Source organism: Procambarus clarkii, chromosome 39 (assembly GCF_040958095.1).
Source record: "Procambarus clarkii isolate CNS0578487 chromosome 39, FALCON_Pclarkii_2.0, whole genome shotgun sequence".
Lineage (NCBI taxonomy): Eukaryota > Metazoa > Arthropoda > Malacostraca > Decapoda > Cambaridae > Procambarus > Procambarus clarkii.
Genome location: NC_091188.1, coordinates 15418298 through 15444283, shown reverse-complemented (window position 1 = coordinate 15444283; position 25986 = coordinate 15418298). Strand labels below are relative to the sequence as shown.

Genomic DNA, 25986 nt, shown 5'->3' with positions numbered 1-25986 from the left:
TTCCTCAAAATGGAGCTTGTGACTGTAACCAAAATGCAGTCACTTGAATAATTTAAATATATCGTAAATGAATTGTTTATAAACTCACATCGGTGTTCAAGAAAAGTTCAATGTATCAGCACCAGTACAGACAACAGTGAAAGTCTAGCTTTCCTTTACAACAACAACAACAGCCAGACAACTAAAAAGTGATGGGACAACGGAGACAAAATCCTGACCAACACCGCCTGACCTTCCCGAGCCGGGGCGCTCTCGCCCGCTCTCTCCACCTCACCTAATATCTTCCAGCACGAAAAAAACAGAGAGTTAAAACCCGTCATTTTTATACAAATTTATTAATGTCATACTAATTTATTAATACTTTCGGCAGCTTCCCCTCGTCCTCGCTTGACTGGGGCGCGCACCTGTGCAAGCCAGTATTAGCATGCCGTCTGAGGGAACTACGGGGAAAACATGCGCATGTGTTTACCTCTGGGTGCGTGCGTTCGCGACGCATGCAAGTCGGATTAAGTCAGAATCCATTCGCCTGTGGAATCGTACGTCGGGTTTTACAGCCGAAAATGGTTTTCGTTTTTTCTTCTTCTCTGAAGGAAGCGACTTGAGGTACAATCGGTCCTGCCTCTAGACAGATTCAGGATCATTCAGGCTAACACATAATGTTAAAGTTAACACAATCATGATTCCTGCAAAGCCTTCAGAACCCGGAGAGAGAGAGAGAGAGGGAGGGAGAGAGAGAGAGAGAGAGAGAGAGAGGGAGAGAGGGAGAGAGGGAGAGAGAGAGAGGGAGAGAGAGAGAGAGAGAGGGAGGGAGAGAGAGAGAGAGAGGGAGAGAGAGAGAGAGAGAGAGAGAGAGAGGGAGAGAGGGAGAGAGGGAGAGAGAGAGAGAGAGAGAGAGAGAGGGAGGGAGGGAGGGGGTAGACACATATAAAGATACAGGCAGAGCAAAAAAACAAAAAGAAGAAATGAGTTATTGTTATATTCTGTAAATTTATTCATTAAACGTGAGCTATAGCAGAGGAACATACAGATTATAGCTGTTTCCTGGCCCCGTGGATGAGTAGACTGGTGCTGCTGCAGGCGCATGTTCCAGTATGTATGGGAAGGTGTGATCTCCAAAAGATACTTGGTCAACCAGGCTGTGATTCATACGTCTGACAGCAAGCAGCCGCGTCCAGCAGCATGGTTGACCAGTCTAGCAACCAGGAGGCCTGGTCGAGGACCGAGCCTCGGGGACGTTGAACCCCGAAATCATCGCAAGGTAGAAAGATGGCTAGGAAGGAAGATGGGTAGGTAGGTAGTTGGGTGTGAGGGAGAGGAACGTTGATGTTCCATCTTGCAGTTCTTGAAGCGCTTTAAAACAAAACCCATTTTGAAGAATTTGTCAAATCAAATAATTGCTTGTTTGGGACAGATAGTTATGCATATTTCTTTGCCCTGGTGCCCAGTCTTCCCTGGTAGCTAATAGGTACCATAGAGTTAGACGAATTTTGAGGGATGCGTACTGGAGAGTGGAGAGGAGTTGACTGGCGGGATTTCGAAGACACTGACAGTCTGGAATCCAATTCAGATTTATAATATATTTATATTATTTGATATAGGGTGAATGTTACAATAGTTAAGCAGTACTGAAGAACAATAGTCGAATTTTGTTGACGTGAGGAGGTTTATACACAAAAATTCTTTCAGTCTGCTTTCTGAATACATATACCTACTTTACATAATATTTCACAGTAAGTTTCCGATGCGTTGAAAATCTCTAAAGTGCTCTGATATTTTCTTAATTTCTTCAATAACAATCTCTCTCTCTCTCTCTCTCTCTCTCTCTCTCTCTCTCTCTCTCTCTCTCTCTCTCTCTCTCTCTCTCTCTCTCTCTCTCTCTCTCTCTCTCTCTCTCTCTCTCAGAAAGTATAATACTGTAAGACAAATGAATTCACGTTCATCGTTTTCGGATAAACCAAACGGTGAAAGTAAGCAACAAAACTCACTGGAAAACTCCCAAATTTATTTGGGAGTTTTTACCAAATTTGGCAGGGAAATATTCTGGGGTACAGGACGGACATAGGCTGTTCTAGGTAGGTTTAAATTAAATGCTTTAAGAAATATCAGCCTGCAACCCAACCCTCAACGAGCCATTTTCTTGGTCGGAACTGAAATCGGGACTGCGATTTCCGTAGAGTTTTCGCTACGTTTTACTAAGGCACTGGACGGACTGCAGCAGCATGTAGGTTTTATAGAAATAATATTTGCACAATGACTGTCAGTGTCAGGTTAAACAATTAGCTGACCTCCACACAAGCAGAACTAGCGGCATTACAACTAGCTAGCAGTACATTAAAAAACATTGGAGGAGGAATAATATTTTGTGATTCAAAGTTTGCTCTTCAAGCAATCGAAAACTTCTCCTGGAAGATCGACAGCAAGAACCTCATACTACCAATTATAAATGACCTAATTGCTGCACAGAGTAAAGGGTCTCGAATCTCCTTTGTATGGATACCTTCACACATAAATATAACCCATCATAATGAGACAGACATTGCAGCCAAATTAGCGTGTAACAAGGATGAAGTTGAATTAGATCTAGGTATCCCCATCTCTGCTGTCAAAACTGTGTTTGTCCAAACACTCAGGTCTGATAGGAAAGAAATTACTGACTCCCAACGACCTGAAAGTACTAGTATAAAAAGCTTTGATTTGTTCAGATCTGAAACCTATATCTACGGGCAGCATAAAACGTCCACCAGACTGTGCGACACAGTGGTTGCAAGGATCAGGTTTGGTTACCGTTACCTATGGCAGGTGGCTGCAGGTGACGGATCTCCCAATCCTGAGCACTCCAGTTGCAAACTCTGTGAGCAGGAACTACGCCACGATCTCCCACACTACATCACCGAATGCCCAGTTATTAGACCTTTCAGACAAGTTGGCACGAGGTACCTGAAGCTTTGCAATTACTTTATTCACTCTCGTATTCTTGAAGATATCCTCATAGTATACCCAAAATTTGCCAGTGCAGGCTACTAAACATATGGCCCTGTATGACTAACCATCCTGCGAGATGGGGACTTTTATTACCACTGCTACCTTATTCACTCTTGTGTTGATGATATCCTCAAAATGCACCCGGAGTCTGCCAATGCAGACTGCTTATCACATGCCTCTGTATGACTAACCGTCCTGTATGATGGGGATTTTTTAGCATCACCCGGTTAGCTTATTTTTTGACACACTGTACTCCACTTCATATAGTCTAGGGTAGCTGCACTAATGCAGATGTACCTCATGTACTAATAATAAAAAAGGTACTCTAATTAAAATGAATTCAGCTTCTCTTTTCGAGTACCTAATTAAAACATTGATAAAAATAGTGACTAGGATTTTTGTACCTAATTAATAGTGACTTTGTGCCAGCATGTTTGTAGTGATGAAAATAGTAAGTAGTGAAGATGATTATGAAGACAGTATATATAGTGAAGATGTAAGATGAGGGGAAAGGTGGGGTACAAAGGAAGATGAAGGGGACAAAATTGATAGATCGAGAAAGAGATAGACAAAGAGAGAAATAGATGAAAGAGATAAAGAGAGAAGTAGATATTAGAGATATTAAAGATATAAATAGATAGTGATATATAATTATTTAGAGAGAGATAGATATATAGATAGGCAGGTAGAAACAGAGATAAATTGAGATAGAGTGGTAATAATTGATTGATAGAGATATAGATACATAGGGATAGATGGGTTGGTGACAGACAAAAATAGGTTTGAAAGAACGATAGCGACGGCTAGATATAGATAGAGCCAGACAGATATTAAATATATATATATGTTGATATGTGTATATATATATATATATATTGGGACTACACATGCGTTTCAACTTTAGCCAATACCTATGTTGACTTCAGTGCTACACAAGCATGAGGAGCTGCCAATCACCGGGAAGCGGCCAAGTCACGTAAATACAGAGACTTTTAGCACCACTACAATTTTGTCCCCATTGCCTCAGAGACACTTGGTGCCTGGGGTAAAAGTGCTGCTAGCTTTTTGAAGGAGTTGGGGTCTAAGCTAATCGAAACAACTAGAGACCCTAGAGCTGCCAGTTTTCTTTTTCAGCGCCTTAGTGTGGCAATCCAGAGAGGAAATGCTCACTGCATCCATGGTTCCTGCCCGCCATCTGAGGAGCTGGAAGAGCTGTACAACTTGTGACAAGCAGCCTTGCACCCTGCATGTAATCAATATTGTAACTTTTTTTGTGTAATGACATTTTCAAATAAAGTTAGATAAATATACACACATACCAAAAGAATAGGGGTGGTAGGAGAAGAAAATATCAGTGTTCAGTGAAGATCCACAAGGTCTTCTCTGAGTACTCTTTATTTTCTTCTCCGAGGCTATGGGTCCCTACAATTGCACCAGAGGTGGTACCCCTATATTATATATAAAAAAAAAATATATATATATATAATATATATATATATATATATATATATATATATATATATATATATATATATATATATAAATAATGTTGTACCTAGTAGCCAGAACGTCGTACTCGGCCAGCTATGCAAGGCCCGATTTGCCTAATAAGCCAAGTTTTCCTGAATTAATATATTTTCTCTAATTTTTTTCTTATGAAATGATAAAGCTACCCATTTCATTATGTATGAGGTTAACTTTTTTTATTGGAGTTAAAATTAACGTAGATATATGACCGAACCTAACCAACCCTACCTAACCTAACCTATCTTTATAGGTTCGGTTAGGTTAGGTAGCCGAAAAAGTTGGGTTAGGTTAGGTAGATTAGGTAGTCGACAAACAATTAATTCATGAAAACTTGGTTTATTAGGCAAATCGGGCCTTGCATAGTAGACTGAGAAGTGCGTTCTGGCTACTAGGTACGACATATATATATATATATATATATATATATATATATATATATATATATATATATATATATATATATATATATATATATATATATATATTAGTATATTTTGGTAGCAGTCTTTCCTGTAGACATTATTAAATATGACCGAAAAAGTAAGATTAATAATTCTAACACGAATTTTCTCAATCTTTTGTACATTTCGTTTCACTGTTGGAGGTAAATCAAAAATCAATTCTCCAAAATTCATTTTTATTTCTAGTCTGACGCGACACGAGCGCGTTTCGTAAAACTTATTACATTTTCAAAGACTTTAGTTCACAAATACACAACTGAATAGAACTTACGCATCTCCGATTTTATATCTACATTTGAGTGAGGTGGAAGGGGTGATGTGGCATTAACACAAGACAGAACAAGGTGTGGTATTAATAGGGTATTAATTTCATCAACACAAGACAGAACAAGAGTATTAATAGGGTATTAATTTCATCAACACAAGACAGAACACGAAACAATGGATATTGAATAGAAGTGTTTGTAGAAAGCCTATTGGTCCATATTTCTTGATGCTTCTATATTGGAGCGGAGTCTTGAGGTGGGTAGAATATAGTTGTGTAATAATTGGCTGTTGATTGCTGGTGTTGACTTCTTGATGTGTAGTGCCTCGCAAACGTCAAGCCGCCTGCTATCGCTGTATCTATCGATGATTTCTGTGTTGTTTACTAGGATTTCTCTGGCGATGGTTTGGTTGTGGGAAGAGATTATATGTTCCTTAATGGAGCCCTGTTGCTTATGCATCGTTAAACGCCTAGAAAGAGATGTTGTTGTCTTGCCTATATACTGGTTTTTTTGGAGCTTTCAGTCCCCAAGAGGGCATTTGAAGGCATAGACGACGTTAGTCTCTTTTAAAGCGTTCTGTTTTGTGTCTGGAGAGTTTCTCATGAGTAGGCTGGCCGTTTTTCTGGTTTTATAGTAAATCGTCAGTTGTATCCTCTGATTTTTGTCTGTAGGGAAAACGTTTCTATTAACAATATCTTTCAGGACCCTTTCCTCCGTTTTATGAGCTGTGGAAAAGAAGTTCCTGTAAAATAGTCTAATAGGGGGTATAGGTGTTGTGTTAGTTGTCTCTTCAGAGGTTGCATGGCTTTTCACTTTCCTTCTTATGATGTCTTCGACGAAACCATCGGAGAAGCCGTTATTGACTAGGACCTGCCTTGCCCTACAGAGTTCTTCGTCGACTTGCTTCCATTCTGAGCTGTGGCTGAGAGCACGGTCGACATATGCGTTAACAACACTCCTCTTGTACCTGTCTGGGCAGTCGCTGTTGGCATTTAGGCACATTCCTATGTTTGTTTCCTTAGTGTAGACTGCAGTGTGGAAACCTCCGCCCTTTTCCATGACTGTTACATCTAGAAAGGGCAGCTTCCCATCCTTTTCCATCTCGTAAGTGAAACGCAGCACAGAACTCTGCTCAAATTCCTCCTTCAGCTCCTGCAGATGTCTGACATCAGGTACCTGTGTAAAAATGTCGTCAACATACCTGCAGTATATGGCCCGTTTCAAGCTCATGTCGACTAAGACTTTTTGCTCGATGGTACCCATGTAGAAGTTTGCAAACAGGACACCTAGGGGAGAACCCATGGCGACCCCATCTACTTGCTTATACATGTGCCCATCCGGGCTCAAGAAGGGTGCCTCTTTAGTACAAGCTTGGAGTAGTTTCCTCAGAATATTTTCTGGTATGTCAAGAGGAGTACAGGCTGGATCACGATACACTCTGTCGGCTATCATTCCGATTGTCTCGTCCACAGGTACGTTGGTAAACAGCGATTCTACGTCCAACGAGGCTCTTATCCCTGTGGCCCGTGTGCCCCGCAGTAAGTCAACAAATTCCTTTGGAGACTTCAGGCTGAAGGCGCAAGTTGATGAAATTAATACCCTATTAATACTCATGTTCTGTCTTGTGTTGATGAAATTAATACCCTATTAATACTCTTGTTCTGTCTTGTGTTGATGAAATTAATACCCTATTAATACCACATTTTGTTCTGTCTTGTGTTAATGCCACATCACCCCTTCCACCTCACTCAAATGTAGATATAAAATCGGAGATGCGTAAGTTCTATTCAGTTGTGTATTTGTGAACTAAAGTCTTTGAAAATGTAATAAGTTTTACGAAACGCGCTCGTGTCGCGTCAGACTAGAAATAAAAATGAATTTTGGAGAATTGATTTTTGATTTACCTCCAACAGTGAAACGAAATGTACGAAAGATTGAGAAAATTCGTGTTAGAATTAGTATTCTTACTTTTTCGGTCATATTTAATAATATATATATATATATATATATTAGTATATTTTGGTAGCAGTCTTTCCTGTAGACATATATTATTAAATATGACCGAAAAAGTAAGATTAATAATTCTAACACGAATTTTCTCAATCTTTCGTACATTACGCTTCACTGTTGGAGGTAAATCAAAAATCACTTCTCCAAAATTCATTTTTATTTCTAGTCTGACGCGACACGGGCGCGTTTCGTAAAACTTATTACATTTTCAAAGACTTCACAAATACACAACTGATTAGAACTTACGTCTCTCTGATATTATATCTACATTTGAGTGAGGTGGGAAGGATGATGTGGCATTAACACAAGACAGAACAGGGGATATTAATAGGGTATTAAAAGTATCAACACAAGACAGAACAGAAACAATGGGTATTGAATAGAAGTGTTTGTAGAAAGCCTATTGGTCCATATTTCTTGATGCTTCTATATTGGAGCGGAGTCTTGAGGTGGGTAGAATATAGTTGTGCAATAATTGGCTGTTGATTGCTGGTGTTGACTTCTTGATGTGTAGTGCCTCGCAAACGTCAAGCCGCCTGCTATCGCTGTATCTATCGATGATTTCTGTGTTGTTTACTAGGATTTCTCTGGCGATGGTTTGGTTATGGGAAGAGATTATATGTTCCTTAATGGAGCCCTGTTGCTTATGCACAGGGCTATATATATATATATATATATATATATATATATATATATATATATATATATATATATATATATATATATATATATTTATATATATATATTTATATATATATATATATATATATATATTATATATATATATATATATATATATATATTATATATATATATATATATATATATTATTAATAATGTCGCAGGTGTGCTGTGAGGTGTTACACAATGTCTGCTGGCCCAGCAGGTGTGCTGTGAGGTGTTACACAATGTCTGCTGGCCCAGCAGGTGTGCTGTGAGGTGTTACACAATGTCTGCTGGCCCAACAGGTGTGCTGTGAGGTGTTACACAGTGTCTGCTGGCCCAGCAGGTGTGCTGTGAGGTGTTACACAATGTCTGCTGGCCCAGCAGGTGTGCTGTGAGGTGTTACACAATGTCTGCTGGCCCAGCAGGTGTGCTGTGAGGTGTTACAGTGTCTGCTGGCCCAGCAGGTGTGCTGTGAGGTGTTACACAGTGTCTGCTGGCCCAGCAGGTGTGCTGTGAGGTGTTACACAATGTCTGCTGGCCCAGCAGGTGTGCTGTGAGGTGTTACACAGTGTCTGCTGGCCCAGCAGGTGTGCTGTGAGGTGTTACACAGTGTCTGCTGGCCCAGCAGGTGTGCTGTGAGGTGTTACACAATGTCTGCTGGCCCGGCAGGTGTGCTGTGAGGTGTTACACAATGTCTGCTGGCCCAGCAGGTGTGCTGTGAGGTGTTAAACAATGTCTGCTGGCCCAACAGGTGTGCTGTGAGGTGTTACACAATGTCTGCTGGCCCAACAGGTGTGCTGTGAGGTGTTACACAATGTCTGCAGGCCCAACAGGTGTGCTGTGAGGTGTTACACAATGTCTGCTGGCCCAACAGGTGTGCTGTGAGGTGTTACACAATGTCTGCTGGCCCAACAGGTGTGCTGTGAGGTGTTACACAATATCTGCTGGCCCAACAGGTGTGCTGTGAGGTGTTACACAATATCTGCTGGCCCAACAGGTGTGCTGTGAGGTGTTACACAATATCTGCTGGCCCAACAGGTGTGCTGTGAGGTGTTACACAATATCTGCTGGCCCAACAGGTGTGCTGTGAGGTGTTACACAATGTCTGCTGGCCCAACAGGTGTGCTGTGAGGTGTTACACAATGTCTGCAGGCCCAACAGGTGTGCTGTGAGGTGTTACACAATATCTGCTGGCCCAACAGGTGTGCTGTGAGGTGTTACACAATGTCTGCAGGCCCAGCAGGTGTGCTGTGAGGTGTTACACAATGTCTGCAGGCCCAGCAGGTGTGCTGTGAGGTGTTACACAATGTCTGCAGGCCCAACAGGTGTGCTGTGAGGTGTTACACAATATCTGCTGGCCCAACAGGTGTGCTGTGAGGTGTTACACAATGTCTGCAGGCCCAGCAGGTGTGCTGTGAGGTGTTACACAATGTCTGCAGGCCCAGCAGGTGTGCTGTGAGGTGTTACACAATGTCTGCTGGCCCAGTAGATGTATTGTGAGACAGAAGTTATGTTATGGTATCGATGATGGTCAGGTGTACCTAAGTGTAAACGAGTTATTATGTTATTAGTGTCTGGTATTTTGTGCCTCAGCTGTGTCAAAGCTTTCTCTGAAGACATTTTATATGTCGTCATCATCATTGTGGAATGTTTAACTTTGCTCTCCCAAGTAACCTGGCAATCATCTGAAAAAATCATATCTTTACTTTTTGACCAAAATTAATATACTTTCAAAGCGCGCCTGGAAAGCCAACCATTTCGGAGCAGAATTTTCAAGTGGTCTCCCCGAGTTTTGGTCGAGAATGTGGTTCCCAGTCTTGACAGTAAGAAAGTCAATCTGAAAGTCTGAAGGCAATAGCCCCGAGTCTGGGAAAGTTGGGAGTCAGAGAGTGAGAGACAGGGAGAAACAAATATGAAAAGGCGTTTCGAAGGATGTTGCTTGTCGGAAGGAAACCATTTGTGTTCAGTGCTCGGATTCGTTTGCGGTTGGCCCTATCTCGACCAGTAAAAATTGAGACTTTGATTTAGAACGGGTGAGGAATTATCCACTAGGAAGGAAATGGCGGGACATTGCTCGTCCGAATCCAACAGTTAGTCTAAACCAATCAACTGTCTCGCCTTCTTCATTCTCTTGTACAGTTGGGTAAAGGAGGAGACGACTTCTGACTCTTGTTATCACACTTTAGAGCTTCTCCTTTCCGTAGCTCGTGCTCAAACTGATACTTTACCACCAGGTCCCTGGAACTGCGGAGGGAAAGGGGGCGAACAGTGAGGGGTCGATGCCTGATCGACACCCAGTTCAGGGCTCGAACCTGGCCAAAAGCGCTCGCGAGGCGAACTTCCCCATCTGAATTTGGGGGAAATTTGCTATGGCTATTGGGTCTCGCTTCTCAATACTTAATAAACTGGTGCATAGGTTCCAGAGGCTATTGGGCTCTGTCACATCATCATTTAAATATGTAAGAGGAGTTTGGTTTGACTACTTCACTTCTTAATACATTTGTACATTAGAAAGAACGTTTTCAGTTTCAATATAATGTCTCAGTGGCACAACTGAGTCCATTGTTTCCTTCCGTGTGTCTTTGTTCATCTTCTTCCCGTGGAACTCTTTTTGAGTAGTTCGTATGTGTTCATCATGTCTTCCTTGTTTCCAGTGACGTGAGAGTTACTTCCTCTAGTCTTTCCTCGTACCTCATGCTTCTCGGCTCTAGGACTGGTCAGAGCCGAGTCACGTGCCACACCTCTCAACTTCCGCCGTCTTTGTTTTCGTTCAAGGACTCCAGACTGGTGCAGCGTATTCCAGAATTGGTCCGACATAAATAGGGTATACAAGATACAGAAATATTCTTTCTTCAGATTCATGCGCCTCAGGGATACTTCCTCTCTCTCTCTCCTCTCTCTCTCCTCTCTCTCTCTCTCTCTCTCTCTCTCTCTCTCTCTCTCTCTCTCTCTCTCTCTCTCTCTCTCTCTCTCTCTCTCTCTCTCTCTCTCTCTCTCTCTCTCTCTTTCTCTCTCTCTCTCTCTCCCGACATAACAATCACGTCTGACAAATTCAAGCCACCTTTTTCTCACCCAACAAACAACAAATCAACGCACAAGGCTTTTTCACTCTTTTTTTTTCCCCTCCATCGTCCATTTCCGTAAAGACGATGGCGGCGAACACTGTGAAGGTGGAGGGAGGACACGCACAGTGTCTCCTCCTGCTGACTTTTTGTCTACGGTGACCTTGTGGGCGGGCACCTGCTTCTAGCAGCAGTATGAGGAAGTTGTGAGGTGGTGGTAGATGTGAGGATGGTGTGAGGTGGTGGTAGATGTGAGGATGGTGGTAGATGTGAGGTAGATGTAAGGTATTGGTAGATGTGAGGATGGTGTAAGGTGGAGGTAGATGTGAGGATGATGTGAGGTGGTGGTAGATGTGAGGTAGATGTAAGGTGGTGGTAGATGTGAGGATGATGTGAGGTGGTGGTAGATGTGAGGTAGATGTAAGGTATTGGTAGATGTGAGGATGGTGTAAGGTGGAGGTAGATGTGAGGTGGTGGTATATGTGAGGTAGATGTGAGGTGGTGGTAGATGTGAGGTAGATGTGAGGTGGTGGTAGATGTGAGGTAGATGTGAGGTGGTGGTAGATGTGAGGTAGATGTAAGGTATTGGTAGATGTGAGGATGGTGTAAGGTGGAGGTAGATGTGAGGATGATGTGAGGTGGTGGTAGATGTGAGTATGATGTAAGGTGGTGGTAGATGTGAGGTAGATGTAAGGTGGTGGTAGATGTGAGGATGGTGTGAGGTGGTGGTAGATGTGAGGATGGTGTGAGGTGGTGGTAGATGTGAGGTAGATGTAAGGTGGTGGTAGATGTGAGGTGGTGGTAGATGTGAGGTAGATGTGAGGTGGTGGTAGATGTGAGGTAGATGTAAGGTGGTGGTAGATGTGAGGGTGATGTAAGGTGGTGGTAGACGTGAGTATGATGTAAGGTGGTGGTAGATGTGAGGATGATGTGAGGTGGTGGTAGATGTGAGGTAGATGTAAGGTGGTGGTAGATGTGAGGATGGTGTGAGGTGGTGGTAGATGTGAGGTAGATGTAAGGTGGTGGTAGATGTGAGGTGGTGGTAGATGTGAGGTGGTGGTAGATGTGAGGTAGATGTAAGGTGGTGGTAGATGTGAGGGTGATGTAAGGTGGTGGTAGACGTGAGTATGATGTAAGGTGGTGGTAGACGTGAGTATGATGTGAGGTGGTGGTAGACGTGAGGAAGGAGGAGGAAGACGTGGGGCAGGTGACATGAAAAACAGAAAAAAGAGGAAGCAGATAAAATAATACAAAATTTAGAGAGGACAGAGGAATACAGTAAAGAAAACGGAGGAATACCAATTCAGAAGAGAAAAAAAGAGACAGTGAACGACAAGGGAACAGGAGAAAGGAAGATGATGATAGCATAGAAGAGAACGAAGAAAGAAGGAAAGGCGAAAAGAATACGAGAAAGAGTATTAGCAGTAAGAGAGAGAAAATAAGCAATAAGAGAAAGAAGAAAATTTAGAGAATGAGAAAGAAGGAAAATAAAGATGAGGAATATAAGCGAAAGATGCGAGTACCAGAGAGAAGGTGCAAGAGGACGAAGAGTGGGGGGGAGGGGAATTAAATGAGCAATATGAAGCAGAGGACAAACAAAGAGAAAAAAAAGATAGATAATTAATCCCCCAGGTTAGAGTAATCGTCCTCTCAGCATTCTTTCCCTGTTGGGAATTATTCTATGCCTCAGCTTTCCTCTCTGCCTGAGTACCGTCACTGGTGGCGACCACAACCAGCCGGGGTTATTGTCCTCGTAGGTGTTGGTGTTCTCGTAGGTGTTAGGGTTCTCGTAGGTGTTGGTGTCCTCGTAGGTGTTGGTGTCCTCGTAGGTGTTGGTGTTCTCGTAGGTGTTGGTGTCCTCGTAGGTGTTGGTGTCCTCGTAGGTGTTGGTGTCCTCGTAGGTGTTGGTGTCCTCGTAGGTGTTGGTGTCCTCGTAGGTGTTGGTGTCTTTGTAGGTGTTGGTGTCCTCGTAGGTGTTGGTGTCCTCGTAGGTGTTGGTGTCCTCGTAGGTGTTGGTGTCCTCGTAGGTGTTGGTGTCCTCGTAGGTGTTGGTGTTCTCGTAGGTGTTGGTGTCCTCGTAGGTGTTGGTGTTCTCGTAGGTGTTGGTGTTCTCGTAGGTGTTGGTGTCCTCGTAGGTGTTGGTGTTCTCGTAGGTGTTGGTGTCCTCGTTGGTGTTGGTGTTCTCGTAGGTGTTCGTGTCCTCGTAGGTGTTGGTGTCCTCGTAGGTGTTGGTGTTCTCGTAGGTGTTAGGGTTCTCGTAGGTGTTGGTGTCCTCGTAGGTGTTGGTGTCCTCGTAGGTGTTGGTGTTCTCGTAGGTGTTGGTGTCCTCGTAGGTGTTGGTGTCCTCGTAGGTGTTGGTGTTCTCGTAGGTGTTGGTGTCCTCGTAGGTGTTGGTGTCCTCGTAGGTGTTGGTGTTCTCGTAGGTGTTGGTGTCCTCGTAGGTGTTGGTGTCCTCGTAGGTGTTGGTGTCCTCGTAGGTGTTGGTGTCCTCGTAGGTGTTGGTGTCTTCGTAGGTGTTGGTGTCTTCGTAGGTGTTGGTGTCCTCGTAGGTGTTGGTGTTCTCGTAGGTGTTGGTGTTCTCGTAGGTGTTGGTGTTCTCGTAGGTGTTGGTGTTCTCGTAGGTGTTGGTGTTCTCGTAGGTGTTGGTGTTCTCGTAGGTGTTGGTGTTCTCGTAGGTGTTGTTGTTCTCGTAGGTGTTGGTGTTCTCGTAGGTGTTGGTGTTCTCGTAGGTGTTGGTGTTCTCGTAGGTGTTGGTGTCCTCGTAGGTGTTGGTGTCCTCGTAGGTGTTGGTGTCCTCGTAGGTGTTGGTGTTCTCGTAGGTGTTGGTGTCCTCGTAGGTGTTGGTGTTCTCGTAGGTGTTGGTGTTCTCGTAGGTGTTGGTGTTCTCGTAGGTGTTGGTGTTCTCGTAGGTGTTGGTGTCCTCGTAGGTGTTGGTGTCCTCGTAGGTGTTGGTGTCCTCGTAGGTGTTGGTGTCCTCGTAGGTGTTGGTGTCCTCGTAGGTGTTGATGTCCTCGTAGGTGTTGGTGTCCTCGTAGGTGTTGGTGTCCTCGTAGGTGTTGGTGTTCTCGTAGGTGTTGGTGTCCTCGTAGGTGTTGGTGTCCTCGTAGGTGTTGGTGTTCTCGTAGGTGTTGGTGTCCTCGTAGGTGTTGGTGTCCTCGTAGGTGTTGGTGTCCTCGTAGGTGTTGGTTTCCTCGTAGGTGTTGGTGTCCTCGTAGGTGTTGTGTCCTCGTAGGTGTTGGTGTCCTCGTAGGTGTTGGTGTCCTCGTAGGTGTTGTGTCCTCGTAGGTGTTGGTGTCCTCGTAGGTGTTGGTGTCCTCGTAGGTGTTGGTGTCCTCGTAGGTGTTGTGTCCTCTCTAGCATAAATAATGTATAACTTTACAGCCTTACTGGCCAGTTCTGGGCCTGCCAGGCTCCCAGGGAGGCTGAATAGTGCTACTTTTGGCCGTATGTGTTATGTCTTCTATCCCAAACTGTTTGATATCCCAAACTGTTATCTATCTCCAATCTGTTTTATATACAAAACTGTTTTTTTATCCCAAACGGTTTTATATCCCAAACTGTTTATAATAACAGGAAGATCACACCAAAACCCGTAGATCTCTCCTGAATCCTTGTAAAATCCAATAACTTCTTATTCTCGAAAATTAAAAATATTGTTAACTGACAATATACACCTGTAAATTAGTACAAAATAATTGTAAACTAGGACTAGATACATGTAAACTGACAGGAAATAAAGCACGTGAGTTTGTACAATAAGCCTTTACATTAGCACTCCGTATATGTAGACAGATATTAGTTGCCGATAAAGTAGAATATTGTTGCAAAGATTGATATTTAGAAGGAGAAGAACTCCTCGCTGAGCCACGAGGAAGCTCTCATGGGCTCTAGGTCTTCCCCACTCCACTCTGGGGAAGAGGAGCTTCACCAGTAGCAGAGGTAGCAGCAGCAGCAGTAAGAGGACAAGGAAAAGTAAGAGCATAAGCAGCACTAAGAGGGGAAGGAGCAGTAAGAGGAGAAGGAGCAGTAGGAGGAGAAGAAACAGTAAGAGGAGGAGAAGGAGCAGTAAGAGAAGAAGGAGCAGAAGTAGGAGGTGGAGAGTGGAATGTGAAGAGTCTTCGTGAACACAACAGTGTAACTGTTGTGTTCACGAACTTAAAATTTTATGATAAGAGAAGAGGAATCTTTACGTAAGGGAAGAGACTTCATAGGACAAGAGAGAGAGAGAGAGAGAGAGAGAGAGAGAGAGAGAGAGAGAGAGAGAGAGAGAGAGAGAGAGAGAGAGAGAGAGAGAGAGAGAAGAGGCTTCACTGAGATGATATTGGATCTAGTAGGGGAGACGAGAGGAATTTTTTGGTGAAAGGTGACTTCGAGACGGTAGTGGGGATTTTCTTTCCCCGTGGTTGAGGACAGGAAGTTTGTACTTAGATTTCATACTTCCCAGGATGAATGCCACAATAATTGTCTATCTCCCTGGTACATATTTGCTGTTGGTGAATAAAGGCATGAGGTGAAGGGAAATATTGACCAAATGCTACTGACCAGGTACGGGGGTTTGAACCGGCGGTCATTCGATTGTCAATCAATGACTACTTCGCTGGCAAGTTTACACAGGAGGAGAGGAGGAGGAGGAGGGATAATTGTAGTAAGGAAGAGAAGAGAATGTTGAGGAGATGAGGGTGAAGGTGACTGGTGAAGGTTGTGACCGGTGGAGGAGGTGACCGGTGGGGGAGGTGACTGGTGGAGGAGGTGACTGGTGGGGGAGGTGACCGGTGGAGGAGGTGACTGGTGGGGGAGGTGACCGGTGGGGGAGGTGACTGGTGAAGGAGGTGACTGGTGGAGAAGGTGACTGGTGGAGAAGGTGACTGGTGGAGAAGGTGACTGGTGGAGGAGGTGACTGGTGGGGGAGGTGACTGGTGGGGGAGGTGACTGGTGGGGGAGGTGACTGGTGGGGGAGGTGACTGGTGGGGGAGGTGACTGGTGGAGGAGGTGACTGGTGGGGGAAGTGACTGGTGGAGGAGGTGACTGGTGGAGGAAGTGACTGGTGGGGGAGGTGACTGGTGGAGGAGGTGACTGGTGGAGGAGGTGACTGGTGAAGGAGGTGACTGGTGGAGAAGGTGACTGGTGAAGGAGGTGACTGGTGGAGGAGGTGACTGGTGGAGGAGGTGACTGGTGGAGGAGGTGACTGGTGGAGGAGGTGACTGGTGGAGGAGGTGACTGGTGGGGGAAGTGACTGGTGGAGGAGGTGACTGGTGGAGGAAGTGACTGGTGGGGGAGGTGACTGATGGAGGAGGTGACTGGTGGAGGAGGTGACTGGTGGAGGAGGTGACTGGTGGGAGAGGTGACTGGTGGGGGAGGTGACTGGTGGAGGAGGTGACTGGTGGAGATGGTGACTGGTGGAGAAGGTGATTGGTGGAGGAGGTGACTGGTGGGGGAGGTGACTGGTGGAGGAGGTGTCTGGTGGGGGAGGTGACTGGTGGAGGAGGTGACTGGTGGGAGAGGTGACTGGTGGAGGAGGTGACTGGTGGAGGAGGTGACTGGTGGAGGAGGTGACTGGTGGGAGAGGTGACTGGTGGGGGAGGTGACTGGTGGGAGAGGTGACTGGTGGAGGAGGTGACTGGTGGAGGAGGTGACTGGTGGAGGAGGTGACTGGTGGAGGAGGTGACTGGTGGAGGAGGTGACTGGTGGAGGAGGTGACTGGTGGAGGAGGTGACTGGTGGAGGAGGTGACTGGTGGAGGAGGTGACTGGTGGAGGAGGTGACTGGTGGAGGAGGTGACTGGTGGAGGAGGTGACTGGTGGAGGAGGTGACTGGTGGGGGAGGTGACTGGTGGGGGAGGTGACTGGTGGAGGAAGTGACTGGTGGGGGAGGTGACTGGTGGAGGAGGTGACTGGTGGAGGAGGTGACTGGTGGGGGAGGTGACTGGTGGGGGAGGTGACTGGTGGAGGAGGGGACTGGTGGAGGAGGTGACTGGTGGAGGAGGTGACTGGTGGAGGAGGTGACTGGTGGAGGAGGTGACTGGTGGAGGAGGTGACTGGTGGAGGAGGTGACTGGTGGGGGAGGTGACTGGTGAAGGTTGTGACTGGTTGGGGAGGTGACTGGTGGAGGAGGTGACTGTTGGGGGAGGTGACTGGTGGAGAAGGTGACTGGTGGAGGAGGTGACTGGTGAAGGAGGTGACTGGTGGAAGAGGTGACTGGTGGGGGAGGTGACTGGTGGAGGAGGTGACTGGTGGAGGAGGTGACTGGTGGAGGTGACTGGTGGAGGAGGTGACTGGTGGAGGAGGTGACTGGTGGAGGAGGTGACTGGTGGAGGAGGTGACTGGTGGAGAAAGAGGGTCTGTAAGACTGGGGGTGAAGGCTGTTCTTGAAGAAGGGATGACGAGTGGTGTATGGCAGAAAGATTTAAGGAAGAAACATTAAGGCAGTCATGGAGGGAACTGATGTAAGACTGGCAGACTAATTTCTGGATAGAGGAACAGATCTTGTGAGAGAGAATTTTTTGGTAAAGGAAGAAAACCTTGCGGGTTGAAGAGGAGGGATTTTTAGAAGAATGTTAAAAGGGAATTTGACGAACCTCTTTCAAACATATCCATATTTACGCTCTCTCTTCGGGGTTTTTCCAGTTCTAAACACTGAATTTCGAACAGATATGTGTTAAATAATAATAATAATAATAATAATAATTATAAAATTATTAGAAACCATGACGAGGCTTCGATAGCCCCTCTGATCAAAGATACTAAAGAGAAGATATAATGCTTTTAGTGTTATTTACAGCAATTGCAGTATATATAGATAAGAGCAATAACGCTATTGCTGTTATCACTATCTGGCTGCAGCCAGTTGGTGAACACCCAGACAAGTGGAGCCTCGACCCGCCCACCAGAGCTCCTCTCCACACGCCAACGTCCTCACTTATTTTTGACGCCGTTTTGTTGACAACATTTTCCATTCTTGTTATATTACTGTTTACAGACACAAAGCTGAGACCGGATTCATCAAGCTGTTACGTAAGAACTTACGAAACCTTTTCGTTCTTATCGCACGTCGTGTTTCAGCAAGCTATTTATGAACGCCGATCCTGCTAAGGTCACGGATTCACGCTGCAGCACCCTCACAGCCTCCCCATAGCACCCCCCACAGAGCACCCCCCCCCCCACACAGCACCCCCCCCCCACACAGCACCCCCTTCCCCACACAGCATCCCCTTCCCCACACAGCACCCCCTTCCCCACACAGCAGCCCCCCCACAGCACCCCTCGCAGCTCCCCCACAGCCCCCCCCCACCAGCACCCCCCACACAGCCCCCCTCCCACCAGCACCCCCCACACAGCCCCCCCCCCCCCACCACCAGCACCCCCCACAGCACTCGTAGCTTCACGTAAGCCTCACAAAAGTCACGTTATCTGGACCACACCACCGTACAGTACCGGGAACTCCGACTACAGTATTGTCGTCGTCGGGTCCCATCACTACGGCAGTATATGATGTGTGTGTGTCCCTGACTTGTATTAAATGTGGATGTTGTGTGAGCATAAATAAAAATTAGTAGAGGTATATAAATGCTTAATAAGTCAATATTTACTGCCTTTTATATAAACAAAGAAAAGCCAATAGTCTATGTGCTTTTCCGACATCCTAATTATTTTTGTTTGCTAATATAAATAGCTTCTTCCATAATTAAACTTGTAAAATATTTTATTAATTAGATGCCTACATATTTAATTTTTCAAGGCAAGTTAATTATTGAAGATTTCATGAATTTGAATCAAAATAAATCTTACCTAATTTTCTTAATAGTTCCACCATGAAAATAATGTACATAGATAAAAATTGCTCACCCTACCCATATTGTGTGTGTAAAAAGGTATAAAAAACTAAAATAGACTGAAACCTTACCTAACCTCACCTGGACCAATATACTGAAGTACAGTGCATATTTTAATGTTGTATAATACTTTCAATAAATTATATAAAGTACATTACTGTACTGAAAGTCAGCGTAACATACTGTTATATTAAGGACTGATATTTCATGTTTTGTAGATTCTACATTTACCAATAATATTTACACAAAATTATAAACATTAGGAAGCTTGAATTGATTATTTAATAAGGATGGTACTGGTAATTATTATAATAATTATTATTTATATCATACAATATGCATTACAACATGTTACAGTGGTTAATTAGTAGTTTATAATTAACATTACTTAATTAATAAAAGTCCTGAAAGAAACTGTAAAGCTTGGCTTTACCCATTCTATTTATAATTAATAATTTAATTTTCCGTCCTAGATAAATTAAAAATACAAATGTTTTATGTCTCAAAAAAGGCAGAAATACATGGAGAAATAAAAGCTACAATTTATAACCATTATTACTAAGATATCTCAGCTTTAAGAGAAAATGTGTAGACATTATTTGTGAGCATGATCAGTCTCCCAGCCCTCAGAGGCTCTGAACCCTATACATACTCCGATAAATATCGCACTGAACGACGATCTGCAATAAACAAGGATTTACAATGAACAGGGATCTGCTAATAATGCTTAAAGTTGTATATGCCACCAACACGACAGTTATAATATTGTAAAAGCACCATTTGGAAAATTACTCATCAGAGAGCAAGGACACACGTGTTTTAATGAATGTTTCTTGGCGTCCGTTCAGTTAGGCAAAGCCAACGAAGCCATACAAGATCTGGACCATTATCAAGTGGTGTGTGAGTGGAGAGAGAACGATTGATGCATATTAAGTCACCAAGAGGTGGCACAGGCATGAATAACCCGTAAACCTGGGAGAGAGGAAGGAACAGGTCCATAAATAAGGAAAGAGTGAGGTGAGGAACAGGTAAGAGAAAAAGGTATTTCCTGGATGAAGGTAGGAGTTAGGTGAAAGGTAAAACAGGGTGAAAGGTACGAATGGGAAGAGAGTAATTATGGGATAAGAATAAGAGGAGGGTAAGTAAAACAAAAGAGGATAGCCTTAAGTGACTTACGTTTGTTAAGACGGATAGAACATTAAAGTATGTACTACAAAAGGGAAGAGTCAACACCAACAAAGCCAGGACTTACTGATTAAATATCCGTTAATTATACTTAATGTCTTATATACCATCTGGTTAACATAAACTATTAACGTTACTGTGATCACATTTCAAGGAATATAGTTTATGTGTGAGCAAAGATATTGAAGTCCATCCCCGGTGTTCAGACTACCCATAGTCGCCGGTCTCCGGACAAACATATGCAATTGGTCACTTCTCCAGCCGAGTCAGCAACGTGGCTTTCTAAACAATAACATGATCAATGGTACCTTCTCTCTGATTGGTCAAACGCAAAACACCAATGACATTTATGAAGAATTAAGTGAACTACATCGAAGTTGCTAATAACCGTGTATGATCACCTTGGTAAATCATGCGTACTGGTTAAGTACGGGTAAGAAGTGTCTGGGTCTTAAGTACTTGCAGAGTACTTAAGAACCTTCGTAACACAGTGGCATAAGAAGAAATACATGATGCGTCATGAACGTGGCTCCTGGTCGACAATATTTGAGAAGTCCTGCAAGAAGATGACACACACCATAAGGTGTATTCTGACTCTCAATAAACTACTGTAGTTATTGTTGTTTTAGATTCAGCTACTGGGAACACAAAGTTCCCAGCAGCACGGGCTATGGTGATCCCCTCGTGCTCACCTGGCACAGGAGATGTGCACTATTGTAATGTCCTTTACTACTTTCCAGAGGTAATTAAGCTCAACGCGAAATCAGAAGTCGTGATGATTCCAGCAGACAGGTGGACGCAGCGGGTGCGGGGGGGGGGGGGGTAATATTATTTGGCGTGAAATATTTGTAAATACATTTTGGCGAGGGATGATCCCTTTGGTTTATGGATGAAAATATACACACATTAACTACCTGTAAATATTATTAAAATGAATTTTATTATGCATCATAAATGTCTTCACTACTTTTTTTTATTATATATTATAGCAATAAGTCACTTTTCCGACAAAAGGATCGTTGTATTACAAAAATCCAGCAATGATAAGAAATAGCAGAAGGATTTGAAGGAAATAAATAAGGAAAAAATCCGTCCGACAGTCTCATTCCCCATCTCATCGACTCGCTCCACATGAAGCATGAGGCGAGTCCTCATGTCATCGGGAGATAGCTGTATAATGAGTGATAATAGGTGTTAGCTGCCATTATTTCAATGGAGGAGGTTTAAATTTTCAAGTTAATGGTTTGTAAGCATTCATATCATTCTATGTCAACTTTATGACCTCTCTAGGATTCGAACCTTGAGGGATCACAGAGTTTGTGGTTGTACATTAGCCAGGGGGAGCGTGCAGGATTGTTGATGGGTGCAGGTGGAACTGTTCTTGGGTGCTGATGAGGGGTTACAGTACTGGAGGAGGGGTTACAGTACTGGAGGAGGGGTTACAGTACTGGAGGAGGGGTTACAGTACTGGAGGAGGGGTTACAGTACTGGAGGAGGGGTTACAGTACTGGAGGAGGGGTTACAGTACTGGAGGAGGGGTTACAGTACTGGAGGAGGGGTTACAGTACTGGAGGAGGGGTTACAGTACTGGAGGAGGGGTTACAGTACTGGAGGAGGGGTTACAGTACTGGAGGAGTGGTTACAGTACTGGCACAGTGGTTACAGTACTGGAGGAGGGGGTTACAGTACTGGATGAGTAGTTACAGTACTGGAGGAGGGGTTACAGTACTGGATGAGTGGTTACAGTGCTGGATGAGTGGTTACAGTACTGGATGAGTGGTTACAGTACTGGATGAGTGGTTACAGTGCTGGATGAGTGGTTACAGTACTGGATGAGTGGTTACAGTACTGGATGAGTGGTTACAGTACTGGATGAGTGGTTACAGTACTGGAGAAGGGGTTACAGTACTGGAGGAGGGGTTACAGTACTGGAGGAGGGGTTACAGTACTGGAGGAGGGGTTACAGTACTGGAGGAGGGGTTACAGTACTGGATGAGTGGTTACAGTACTGGATGAGGGGATACAGTACTGGATGAGTGGTTACAGTACTGGCAGAGTGGTTACAGTACTGGAGGAGGGGTTACAGTACTGGAGGAGTGGTTACAGTACTGGAGGAGGGGATACAGTACTGGATGAGTGGTTACAGCACTTGCCGGCCCGGGGTATGGTACCCCTGGCAACATACCCTAATGCCCCATGAGTATTAAAGAGAAAGAGATAAAGGCTGAGTGACTGCGAAGAATAAAGGGGGAGAGAGAGAGAGAGAGAGAGAGAGAGAGAGAGAGAGAGAGAGAGAGAGAGAGAGAGAGAGAACAGGAGAAAGTGACGGAGGGAGAGAGAACAAGTGGGAGGGAGAATGAATGGGAGGAATGGATAATGAGAGGAAGGGAGACAGAGAAGGAGAATGGGAGGCTGGTAGAATGTGAGGAAGGGATGGAAGGAGGGAGGAAGAACGAATGGAATGGAAAATAGAAGAACGGCAGAAATATTGGACAGATGGAATGAGGGAGATCAAGAGATAGACAGCCAGCCAGCCAGCCAGCCAGCCAGCCAGCCAGCCAGCCAGCCAGCCATGCAGCCAGCTAGCCAGCCAGCTAGCCAGCCAGCCAGCCAGCCATGCAGCCAGCCAGCCAGCCAGCCAGCCAGCCAGCTAGCCAGCCAGCGTGCCAGCCATGCAGCCATCCATCCATCCAGCCAGTCAACCACCCACCCATCCATCCAGCCAGCCAGTCAACCACCCACCCATCCATCCAGCCAGCCAGTCAACCACCCACCCATCCATCCAGCCAGCCAGTCAACCACCCACCCATTTATCCAGCCAGTCAACCACCCAACCATACAGCCAGCCAGCCATACAGGCAGCGACCAACAGACACGCGGCCCCCTCCACGCACCCAGCTGTGTGTATAAATAAGTATGGGTGTTTGTCAGTCTGTCCGAGGTTGGAGGCAACAGAGTTGTCATTAGCTTAAGGCAGCTTTCCATAGTGAATTGTGATAAGGGGATTATCATGGGGGGGGGGTGGATGGGGCGGGGGTCGGAGTCAACCAATCATGCCCGCCTGTTTAATAAGGATTGGCTCCTCTCTGAACACTAAATGACAACTCTGAAATTTTAAATACGGGTTTGATTGTTCAAAGAATGTTTTCAATTGTATTTAGATTGGAGATTTTTAGCACCACGTAGCTAGCTTTTTGACACACTGTGCTCCCCATAATATAGTCTAGGGAAGCTGCACAAATGCAGATGTACCTAAATGTGTTAATAAAAAAAAATCATGAACAAAACATAATTACAACGTTCATGCAACTTTTCATTATTTGAAATAATAGTAAAAATAACATTGTGGTTACATTTTGTGTTTGATTTGTGTGTATTTTCAATATTCTCAGAGAGAGAGAGAGAGAGAGAGAGAGAGAGAGAGAGAGAGTTAGCCAGAGATAAACAGAACGCGACCATTTGCACTGTTGGGCCTAGTCTATCTATATTTATAAATAAATGTGTGTGTGTCTGAGGCTGGAGGCTACTGCTTGGGGCTAGCCTTGCCCAACTTTACAATCTGATTCCTATTGGGTACGTGCCCATCCCAACAACATCAGGTTGAAGTGGCCAGAATTGAGGATGGAACAACGTGCCATGGTCATATACTGACCCCAAGACGAATTTTGCCACTGGTTAACTAAATATTTTGAAAACAAATATTTCAAAATGTTTTTGTTCTAAAAATAAAAAAAATATAAAATAAACAATCTTATAGAATTAATATAATACCGTAAGAAAATGGCACAATTCAATTAAGATAATATCATAAGAATAATGGCCAAATACAATTAAGATAGTATGCTATTCACAGTTTGGCTAGAGCACCATAGAGCACATAACTGACACATTCCCTGACCTCCACCTCCTCCTGCCTGATCACTCAGATGGCCCAGCAACAACCCTCTCACAGATTCTAAATGAACGGGGAACTATTTTAGTCTATGAATGTTGTACTTATTTTGCTATAAATAATATTGAGAGAGAGAGAGATGGAGGAGGGGGAAAATATAAGAGTAAGGTGGTGAGGAGAAAGAGATGTATACACAGACAGACTTAAACAGGAAGATAGGCAGATCCAAGAAGATACAAAAATATTCTTGAACACAAAAAGAGGGAGAGGGATCTAAGGTTCTCAGTTCGACCCAGTTACAAGCATGTATCCCACTTAATATCTATTAAAGAGAATGTCTGTTTGTCTGCCTGTCTCTGGTGAATGTCATAGGGTGTTAAGGCATATTGATATAACCCATGAGTCCCATGAAGCATGAAATGTTTGATTGTGCATAGAGTGTAAACAATATTTTTTCCAGCTGTTATTGACATTGAATAACCTCGATTGAACTCGACCATGTCTTACCTAACAGGAGAGAGAGAGATCAGGAGATAAGAGAGAGAGAGAGAGAGAGAGAGAGAGAGAGAGAGAGAGAGAGAGAGAGAGAGAGAGAGAGAGAGAGAACGTGAGAGAGAGAGAACAAGAGGAAAGGAGGGAGGGAGGTAGAGAGAACAGTAGGGAGCAGGTATGGGGGTGGGGAAAACAAGGGACAACAGTATATAAATGCACTTTTGTTCTTCTATTGTTCCCTCTCATCAAAGTGGTTCATAATTTGACGAAATCTTGTAGCATCATACAGATTCCGACGTTGCTGCACTGTGGTGATGTTACATCCTCTACAATGCTCTGGATCTAAATACTATGTTAATCTGTGCTAAACTTTGTGGTACTTACAAATTCATCCTCTCAGTTGCAGGTTTTACAGTTTTATCTGCAATGTCATTCCCTTTCATTCCTACGTGACTGGAGATCTCAGTTGATAAAATTTTGACGAGTTTGAAACTTTGCCTTAATGCAATAACATTCGTTGTTTAATTTTCAGTCTTAACCTTAATATTTTAGTCCATCCTGCAGACCCTGTTTTAACAAACATTGCATTGTTTTGAATAACTTGAACTTTTGCCCACTGGCTTTGAGAAAGATTAAGACAAAGTGTTAAATAATCAACTTGAGAGGGAATTGCACATATGCAAAACATTCTTTACATTTCATGTTCTGTTCCTAGACAGGATCTTGTGATTGCTCTTATAATACTCAGTCAGAATTTATATTTTTCATTCGGATATTCCGAGATATTGAAAATTATGTAACCCACTGAAAGGTACTACATATATATATATATATATATATATATATATATATATATATATATATATATATATATATATATATATATATATATATATATATATATATATAATATATATATATATATGTCGTACCTAGTAGCCACAACGCACTTCTCAGCCTAATATGCAAGGCCCGATTTGCCTAATAAGCCAAGTTTTCATGAATTAATGTTTTTTCGACTACCTAACCTACCTAACCTAACCCAACCTAACTTTTTCGGCTACCTAACCTAACCTATAAAGATAGGTTAGGTTAGGTTAGGTAGGGTTGGTTAGGTTCGGTCATATATCTACGTTAATTTTAACTACAATAAAAAAAAATTGACCTCATACATAACGAATTGGGTAGCTTTATCATTTCATAAGAAAAAATTAGAAAAAATACATTAATTCAGGAAAACTTGGCTTATTAGGCAAACCGGGCCTTGCATATTAGGCTGAGAAGTGCGTTCTGGCTACTAGGTATGACATATATATATATATATTATATATATATATATGCAAACAAGCCTGAATGGTCCCCAGGACTATATACAACTGAAAACTCACACCCCAGAAGTGACTCGAACCCATACTCCCACAACTGGTATGTACAGGGACGCCTTAATCCGCTTGACCATCACGACCGGACATAAGGAAGTGATAGCCGAAGCTATATGAACCACTTCCCCGCCGGCACTCGGATGGTAATCTTGGGCATAGCATTTTATCAAATCACCTCATTCTTTGGGGCACACGTGAGGAACACAAATGCAAACAAGCCTGAATGGTCCCCAG

The 25986-nt window shown here is 43.9% G+C and overlaps 1 protein-coding gene across 1 annotated transcript; it reads right to left on the bottom strand.

Moving 5' to 3' along the window:
* Positions 1–1476: 1476 nt before the first annotated feature.
* Positions 1477–24813, bottom strand: LOC138372549 (probable serine/threonine-protein kinase clkA). The gene is made up of 3 exons (XM_069338025.1): positions 24755–24813; positions 12686–14327; positions 1477–1551 (listed from the first exon to the last, which is right to left on the bottom strand). The coding sequence occupies exons 1-3, from the start codon at positions 24811–24813 to the stop codon at positions 1477–1479; spliced, it is 1776 nt and encodes a 591-aa protein (XP_069194126.1).
* Positions 24814–25986: the final 1173 nt, after the last annotated feature.